The sequence below is a fragment of the Mauremys mutica genome, chromosome 8 (genome assembly GCF_020497125.1).
Source record: "Mauremys mutica isolate MM-2020 ecotype Southern chromosome 8, ASM2049712v1, whole genome shotgun sequence".
Classification (NCBI taxonomy): Eukaryota; Metazoa; Chordata; order Testudines; family Geoemydidae; genus Mauremys; species Mauremys mutica.
The window spans coordinates 37775831-37785499 of NC_059079.1; the positions used below are offsets into that span (position 1 = coordinate 37775831).

Here is a 9669-nt window from a genome sequence, read left to right on the forward strand (position 1 = left end):
TCTTCCCCCGGCCTTTTGTTCTCTTGTCCACTCTTTAGTCCTTCCCTGTTCTTCCTGCAATATTTTTTCTCTATACACTTGTTCTTCTCCACTATAATCCTGAATAATTCCCATTTTCATCCCTCCCAAAGCATTTCTAGATAAACAGAGATCCTTCAATATGCCACTCACCCAGTTTAATGGGTGGGAGACTTGATTAGACCTGCAACATTCTGGACAGTTTTAGAATAAAATGGGGGGGGAGTGTTCTGCCTCCCCATGTGTGCTCTGCCACCCATTGGCCAGTCAGAGGGAGATGGGAGTTAACTGACTCCTTGCTCCCCACCATTATCAATTTAAACCCTTGCATGGGGTTTCTCAAGCCTCATACTCCATTTTATTTGAACCCACTCTTCCTTCCTGTAGTTATATAGAAGCATATAGTAGTATAAGAACTGTGTTTGAGGATCCTGTGGCTCTGACCAATTGCCTAAGCAATTTTTCACATTGGGGCCAAATTAGCTGAGGCCTAGCAGGTTTTTTTCATAGCATCATGATGGCAGTTAGGTTACATAGGAATAGCACCTAAAAAAATCTAATATTAGGAATTTGTAGGAATGGTTAATTCATCATAGTTTACGGATGGTGTCCAGTGCAGATGAAAGGCCAAAAGGACCAGCACCATCCTCAACCTCAAAATACAATGACCAAACAAAGTAGAATTGGTCGTGCCGAAACTTGTGGCCTTGGGATGTCTATGATGGGCAATATGTAGTTTTTATTTTCCTGTGTTATCGCTAATGTTTAAAAGCAGCTCTCAACATTGCCCTTGTGTTCCCAGATACTTGGTTTCATTCAGTTAATGGAAAAACTGAAGCGAGAAGTGAAAAATAGAAGTTTATTTAAAACAACTAGACTTACCATTTAATTTGGACATCTTATAACAGCTTGAAATACACTTTCATAAATAGTATGGATTAAAAAAAAAAGTCAGGCTAGTAAGAACCTTATGTGCATGCACAAAATCATGCTGATTGCATTATTTCAGTTGCACTGCAAAGATAACTTGTACCTGTCAGGTTATTGAAGGCTTCCCTGCCTGCAGTCTCAGGAAGCTCCTGCAACATGCGCATGTTTTAGTATTTCAATGTACCTTGTCATATGTTAATGCTAAACACAATGAAATAAAAATAAGAGAGCATTTCTTCTTTTGTACACTTGACTTAATTGACTCATACTTTTAAAACATGTTAGAAGTATAATCATACAAGAGAAATGTTCTTTTAATTTGTTACAAAATACAGCATTAATCATATTTTACACTGGGATTTTTTTTATTTATTTTTTGTTTGTTTGTTTGGCCAGGTCATCCTGGAAGGGGCTTCCAGAGCTGACAAATGAAAATGGGCAATATTGTCCATTCAGCTGTGAATCACAAGCCTGGTCAATTGCTGTTATCCTTGAAGTTCTTTATGATTTGTAAAAGTTGTCTTTGATTACTTGGTAAAATTTGCTATGTACTTATATTCAAAAGGTACAAATGAACAGTTTGCTCATACTGTAGTGAAAATGTTTTGCACAGTCACTTAAATAACTATATGGTCTGATTTTTTCCAAAGGTGCTTAGTATCTGTATCTCCCATTCACGGAAGAGGTATTTAAGAGTGCTGCTCAGCACTTCTGAAAATCAAGCCATTAGTATGAATATATATATATACACTTGTTACAGAAAAGCTTATAAAGCAGCAACTTGGAGAATGTACACAAATGCATTTAAAATAGCTTTTGAATTGTACACATACTAAATTAAACTATATCCTGCATAGCAAGATGTTAGAAGAATTGTCTCGTTCCAAATTAGAATATGAATGCCAAGTGGTTCCAAAAATCTGAGTTTAAACTCATGGGGTTCTCTTTTTCCATATTTTCTGTTAGTCAGTAGAGGCTATGCACGCTCATCATGGGGGAGAATAGATTGTACAGGTATAGATAGTGTGATGTGTTTTCTGCTGCAGTCGTGCATTTCATAGATTGCACTTTCATTAGTGTTTTGTCCCTTTGTGATGAACTGTGTGGCTTTTCCTAACAATTTCTTCTCTTCCATGTTCAACTGAACACTCCATTAAAAAAATAAAGTTTTCACTCTTTACAGATAATTGTAGTAAATTAATATCTTCACAAACTTTAAATGAAATTTGAAGACAATAATTCTGAGCAATGATGTGGATGTATCCTGTGTAAGATACTTTATAGGTTATTTTTTGTGCTGTGGGCCATATGGCCAAATTGTATTTCTTGAATTTAATTTGGTTTGAAATAACGTACATCTGTCAACAAATTTGTTCTACCAGTAGGAAACCAGAAGAAACACTTTATCATGTAATGCCCTGTACATATATAAGGTGAGGTCAAAGGATCCAGGAGCCCACTAACTTAATGATGAATTTGAAAGAATAGTAAATTTATTTCAGCCCTTGCTTTGAGTAGTCTTCTTCCCTGGGGGGTGAAATTCTGGCTCTATTGAAGTCAATTGAAAAACTCCTTTTGACTTCAGCAGTGTCAGGGTTCCACCCCAGTTGCAGAAAGGGGGCAGTCTGATTCCAAAGTCTTTGGAGGTGATGCTAATAAGAGCAAGGGTACTGACAGCTGCCTGTTTCTTTTCTTCCCTTGAATGTTACTTCCATAAAAGCATTTGTTCTGTAATATATAGACACACAAATACCTTTACCTGATCTCAACCCAACCTTTTCAAAACTTTGGGTACGTGGGTGGGGTGGGAAATGTATCCATTTGAATCTTCTGTCGGTCCCTAAAGTAATGAATAGACAACAGCTAGATTGGCCAGTAATGCCCTCAACATCACAGAAGGAAATACAGCATTACATTGTAGAAGAAATGGGCTGACAATACAGATTTGAAAATACAAACCTGCCATACTTCTTCTTGTTCTGTAGTTCATATATATTTTTCATTCATGTTTTAAAATTTACCCAACACATTTAAAATGTGGTGTTGGCACATATCTGCTTACTTCATGAGAAAATAGTTATAGGTATACACTTCTACCCTGATATAATGCGACCTGATATAACACGAATTTGGATATAACGTGGTAAAGCAGCACTCCGAGGGGGCGGGGCTGCGCGCTCCGGCAGATCAAAGCAAGTTCGATATAATGCGTTTTCACCTATAACACGGTAAGATACTTTTTGGCTCCCAAGGACAGCGTTATATTGGGGTAGAGGTGGATTTAAGAACAAACTGCTGAGAGAAGCATTTAGGCAAGCGGATTAAAGATAAAAGTCCAATGCAGTTTTATTTGTGATGGATTTCAGAGATTTATTTTCTAGAAGCCAGAGTTTAATTTTGTTCAGGTTATCATTTAAATTTATGGTACTTCATTGGTTATAGTTGCACTACTCAGATCACCTGGTCATATTCAATTTTTTAATCTAACCACTGTTTTTTATATGTGTGACGTGCTAGTTTGGGTACGTGAGGCAATATCATGCTTTCCCAATAATAGAGTTTTTAGTTGAATAGAACTCATAGTTTAGTAATTGGTTATAGGTCACTCTGTATTATTAGTGTGGTGTTCTTAAATTTTTATATAATTGACTTTCCTTAATATGGGTTCAAATAATTGGAAGTGATGCTTAAAGGAAATTTGTCTCGTTCAGATTTTCTTTTGTGCTCAGGTTGTGAGCTGTTTGAAATGGATTCTTTAGGAAACTTTGTCATCTAGCCTGACAGATTGCATAAGAGATGAGACAAAAATGTAAGTTGAAAAGAAAAGGATTCGTTGTTCTGTTATGTAAAGAATATCTCATTCTTTATACCTTTTGTAATCAGGATTTCACAATTAGGATCCAGATTATTTTCATTCTCGAGTACAGTTTTTGACTAATTGTATTTGTTGAAAAGTCAGCAACAGCCCAGTAAAGGAACATTTATATGCAATCATAAATCAGCATGCTATTTTACGTGTTTGTGTGCATTTGAGGAAATTCAGACAGTTTTATTATTGAAATATTTAATAATGATACATAAGGAACGTAAGAAGTTACTGTTTTCCCATAAAATTATGGGTTTATTTCTAGTTTAGCTCTTCATTACTGTGGGTAGAATTGGAAAGTGTACAGTGGGATAACTTTGGGGAGGGGGATTTATTCAACAAGGCTGTCTTGAAATTGGAAAGAAGTTTGAAGAGCTATTATTATTCTAAATAGGTTGAGATTATATTAACTGCAATAACAATCTCTAAATGTAAGAAATATCTGGGAGAAATGATGCTTGAAAACTTTCCATTCTATCATGGCTAACTTTAAAAAGTTTAGTGAATTGCACTGTTAACACGAACATAATATACATTTCTCATTGCTAGTTTATTTTTAACTTAATATTAAAATATTTAAAAAGAGAAATCACAGATGTACACAGATATATATATTATGCTAATTATGAATTTTGCAAATAGATGCATGTTTACAATGCTATTTCTGCACTAACTGAATGTAATTCTAGTGACATATATACTTTTAAGAATAAAGTAGGGAAATTATATATTATGGGCTGGTTTTGCCCATGGAAACAAGAAAATTTAGATTTTAAATTTCTATTCAATCCTCCTTGCTTTGATTTCAAACTCTTTTCGATGCTTTTGGTCAGACTGGACAACTTAAGAATGAAGTGAGAGAGTCATGGGCAAAATTTCTTGAATTTTCCTCTGAACATATTAAAAATGACTAGTGTATGACTTATATTTAATTTGGAGGGGTAGAGGGAAGATAGAAGAACTGTTGATCTAATATTTTATTATGTGTGTTGGACTTCAGCACCAAGTAAACTGTATACAGCCCAAAAAACAACAAGGAATCCGGTGGCACCTTAAAGACTAACAGATTTATTTGGGCATAAGCTTTCGTGGGTAAAAAAACCTCACTGCATCTGAAGAAGTGAGGTGTTTTACCCACGAAAGCTTATGCCCAAATAAATCTTAGTCTTTAAGGTGCCACCGGCCTCCTTGTTGTTTTTGTGGATACAGACTAACACTGCTACCCCCTGATACTGTATACAACCAAGTTATAAACATCTTTAAAAATAGCTGGCTGTAATTTAGAAATGTTGACTGATCCTGAACCATAGTGACGCTAACACCATGGTATAATATACTGTAAAACTTAATCACTCAAACTTACGGTCAGTGAAATACTTATTTTTGTAGCTAAACTGAATGTGAACTTTGTACCTCTGCCATGTACCAATCTGTTTCTTGGTCTGTATGCTATGGAGCAGAGACCTACTGGCATTGCTTCACCAGATCTTTTTTGTCAATTCAAGTAATGTGCATTATTTCTAATCTGTTGTCATTCATTTAATAAGTTTTTACTGATCAAAAAGGGATAATTTGAGAAAATATTTAAAACAAGGAATCATTCTAGTACTGCATGTTGTAATATAAAATAAAATGATTGTCTAGCATAGCAACTATTGAATTTAGAAAAATGTAATTCATTTGTCTGTGAACAGCATAAAATAAAAGTATTTAACAAAGTTGTGTTTTTCTTACTTTGTCACAGGAGTTCCACAACAGTAATTTTTAAATCTTAAACTGTTAATGGAAAATCTTTTTTAAAATTGTTGCTGTTTGAAAATCCCAAAATCCTCTAACTTAACAGCAGAAATGAACTGCTTATTTCCATTGTTTAAACTGAAGATATAAAGCATCATTCTGTAGTTCACTTTTTTCACGCATAGCTACATATGAATATCTAGCTAATGATGACCCATGATGCCTATGTGCTTAAGTGCATTAAGTCTGAATCCAAATATCTAAGTTGAAACAACACTATTACAAATTACCAAAAAACAATGAGGATAGCAGTCTGTAACATACGCTGTTGTAAAACCCTTTAATGGACACATCTTCACCATGTAACTTGCTGTGTGAAGTCTCAAATGGTAAATGAAGGTGTTGAACTTCAGGTTCTTTTCCCAAGGAAGAAAATACCCAGTAACATAAGCTTTTGACCTAAAGAAAAGAAGATTTCCACTAAAATGAAGTGTAGGAATTGTGTGGTTGGTTGAAACTAATTTCACTTTGGATTTTTAATTCTGATACAGGTTAGATGAACCTTCTGAGGTCTTTCCCTAAAACTAAGCAAGATTACCATAAGGTAATTAAGCTAAATTGAGAGACAGTTCTCTTTACATTTTATATTATGACTTCTTCTAGAATGTGAGAATCCAGGAAATACTGTACAATAGGCTTATACCAATAGTCAAAACATATTACTGTGTATGAATTGGTGTCCAGTTACTAATAGTTTTTCAAAAGAGCACAATTATTAACTAGTTTTTTCGTATATACAAACTTTGGATTCAAATCCTAAATCACAAATAAATGGAAATAAGACTACATGAAACATGTGCCATTGGTTTATCTTGCATTTCAGCCTTATTTCTCAGCCCATCACAAAGATGGTTTTCCAAAGCTTTGTGAGGTAAAAGTCACTATCTCCATTTAGTAAACTCTAAAAGAGAAGCGGAGAGGCAAAGGAATGGAACCAGAATCCCTTTTTAAGGTTGATGAGAACCTCACAGTTTTGGTTCCTGACAAACTAAATATCAAGAGAGTTTTGTCCTTTTTTTTAAATTAATTAATTTATTTTTGGAGCCATCTATGCAGACTTAATTGTATCGCCTTTATTGTCCAGTAAATGTACTTCCTTTCTTGAATATTTCCCAACCTGTGAACTGTGTCCTGCTTGATGCTGTGCATTGGTTTCTTTAATATACTCCGCAGTTCTTCTGGAAGATAGCACAAATGACCATTTGCTTCCGAGAGTATTTACCTCTCACTTTTTATTTTTTGAGGGACAGGGGGGTATTTTGTTGAAGGGTGCAGGGGGCAAAGCGGGAAAAAGGGAGAAAGAGAAATACAAAATTCAATGGTCACATTTTGTTAAAGTAAATTACTTTCTTGGTATATAAGTGAATAACTCCTGATATACAATGTTATTTACAGATAAACAGCACATGTATAAATGAAACATTAAATATTGGAAAGTGCCAGTTATTTGTAAATATCAGTAATCACTACAATTAAATCCTTTATCATTTGAATTTAGGTTGAAAAATGAATATGTAATATGAAAAATATCTACTGCGTGCCCTTCAAGCAAAGGACAACATGTACAATTGATTATATATGTAAGTTTTGTATTGTTGACTAAAGTTTGGGCATACTACTCATAAGGGCAGATAACTTTTTATTGCACATTTGAATATATAGGTAGTGGTTGAGAGTGGCTTACAGTATACATAATATGTAAGCGACTATATTTAGAACCAAATATAAAAATATTATTCTTTGGTCCTTGATGGAAAAATTGTATGGCATAGCAAAAGCTTTGAGAGTACTTTATTTTTTTTTTCTGCTTCTCACAAAACAAATCAGGTATCTGTTTCTTTTGATCAGCTATAAATACTAGAGATCTTTTTCGTTTACATGTTCTGTTACTAAGCAATGTGAAATATGCCACTCTGTAGTTCACTTTAAATGCTCATGTGATTACACACTTATACCATAAACTCAAACCAGGGTTAGTACTTTGTTTTCCATGATGAAACATTTGTATATGTTTTGTGTATCTCCACATCCACTGACTATGGCAATAGGTGTAGTTTGCTGTGCTTTCTCTCCCTGAGAGAACATCTTTAAGATCCCTATCTTGTGAAAATCTTTGTCTTAATAGAAACCGATCAACTAAAATTAATATTTTATTGTGTACCTTTGCAGTGAGACAATGTAAATGGATACATTGTAAAGTCAAAATATAAGCATACTGCAAAGGCAAGAGTAATAGGGATAAGAATAAGGTTATGGCAGCCTCAACTCATTCCAAAGTGCGGACAGTTTCATATTACAACTTTTTTTATTATTGCATTCACTACAGACCTACAGTATATCTGTTGGAAAATAGTGTTTCATAAATAATATCACTTTGTAGTCTAAACAGAGGACACATGCAAGGAATAACTTCATGTAAGAATGGGATCACTTATGAATGGATGACTGGAATCTTGAAAACACTCAGCGCTGCAAAAGTAATTCTACTCAGCTAAGCCTCCGATCCTGCAAAAAGGTCAAGAAAACAGTTTCCCACAGAATCCCTGTGCAGGCCTTAATATGTTCACGTCTCCCTATAAATAGTGAGGTCTTTTCTTGTAGTAAGCACTGGATGCTACTGTGGTGGTGGTGAACTCAGTAGTCTTTCCATCAAAATCTTACTCATAAAACACCAAAAATTCAATGTTAATGTAAATCATGTGACATTCCTGTTACTGTTAAAGCTAGTCAAATTGAATTTGCTGGGGGGCGGGGAGGGGGGATCAACCACCTTTGTTTTGTTTTGTTTTGTTTCAGTGAAAAGTTTTCAAGGTCGTGTTGTTGATAATTTTATGAAAACTATTTCTATGTGACCTGGTTTACTTAACCCTCTTTCATTTGACAATACATTCTCCCCCCACTTCAGCTGGGAGGATGTTCAGCTGGATCAGCAGGGGAAAGCCCTCCTATGAAGAGGCTGTTGGAAGAGGGAGAGAAGAGTTGATATGCCTAGAGCTCTACCAACTTCATGGTCCATTATGGTCAATTTCACAGTCAAAGGATTTTTAAAATGGTAAATTTCATGATTTCACCTATTTAAATCTGAAATGTCAGTGTTGTAATTATAGGGGTCCTGACCCAAAAAGGAGTGGGGGGGTCACAAGGTTATTGTGGGGGGGGGGGGAGTATACCCCTACTCCTGTGCTGCTGCTGGCGGTGACACTGCCTTCAGAGCTGAACAGCTGGAGAGTGGCAGCTGCGGGCCAGGAGCACAGCTCTGAAGGCAGAGCCATTGCCAGCAGCAGCGCATAAGTAAAGGTAGCATGGTATGGTATGCCGTCCAACTCTGAAGTCGGCACAGTAGTAAGAGGGTCATGGTCTTGCCACCCTAAAATAACCTTGTGGCCCTCCTGCAACTCCCTTTTGGGTCAGGACCCCCAATTTGAGAAGCACTGGTCTCCCTCAGTGAAATCTGTATAATATAGGATAAAAGTACCCAAAAGACTAGATTTCATTGTCTGTGATGTTTTTCATGGCCGTGAATTTGCTATGCCTGCCCCATTCTTGTTTGTTTATGCCCTCAGAGGAGGCAGCAGCCATTCTGTTGTGGTGGTTGCCCCACTCTCCCACTTGAATAATCGAGGCATAGTTTGAGCTGTTTCTAAGATGCTGTTGGTCTGACCAATCACTAGTTTTCAGTATAACTATGCTGCCAAAGACCCTTTTAGTGTAGATTCAGCTTATACTAGCAGCAGGAATTATTTAGCTGGTGTAGTTAAACCATCTCTCCAGCTGCCATAAGCTATGCCAGCAAAAAGATTCCTACTGCTATAAGATGTGCCAACATAAGGATTTTGCCAACATCCCTCTCTGAGTTCAGAGTGTGATTTCTCCCTCCCACTGCCTCTCCAGTGCTGTTGCTTAGCCACCAAAACTTTGTAGTGTTGGGCTCAATCCTTGGTGTTAGGCTCAAAGGCCAACCCTGAAGATTGGTTATTTGCCATGGAGACTTTTAACAGCACAGTGGACCTACATATATGTAATAGTAGATCTCAAAGTACAGGTATCATTACCCACAT

The 9669-nt window shown here is 36.0% G+C and overlaps 1 protein-coding gene across 4 annotated transcripts in view; it reads left to right on the forward strand.

Moving 5' to 3' along the window:
* AGL (amylo-alpha-1, 6-glucosidase, 4-alpha-glucanotransferase) overlaps positions 1–4900 on the forward strand; it is a 74099-nt gene extending 69199 nt beyond the window's left edge. For all 4 annotated transcript variants that reach the window (XM_045026432.1, XM_045026431.1, XM_045026430.1 and 1 more), the window contains one exon: positions 1345–4900. In XM_045026432.1, the coding sequence (XP_044882367.1) occupies positions 1345–1462 (118 nt within the window). In that variant the 3' untranslated portion in view covers positions 1463–4900. The remainder of the gene's footprint in view (positions 1–1344) is intronic.
* The last annotated feature ends 4769 nt before the right edge of the window (positions 4901–9669 follow it).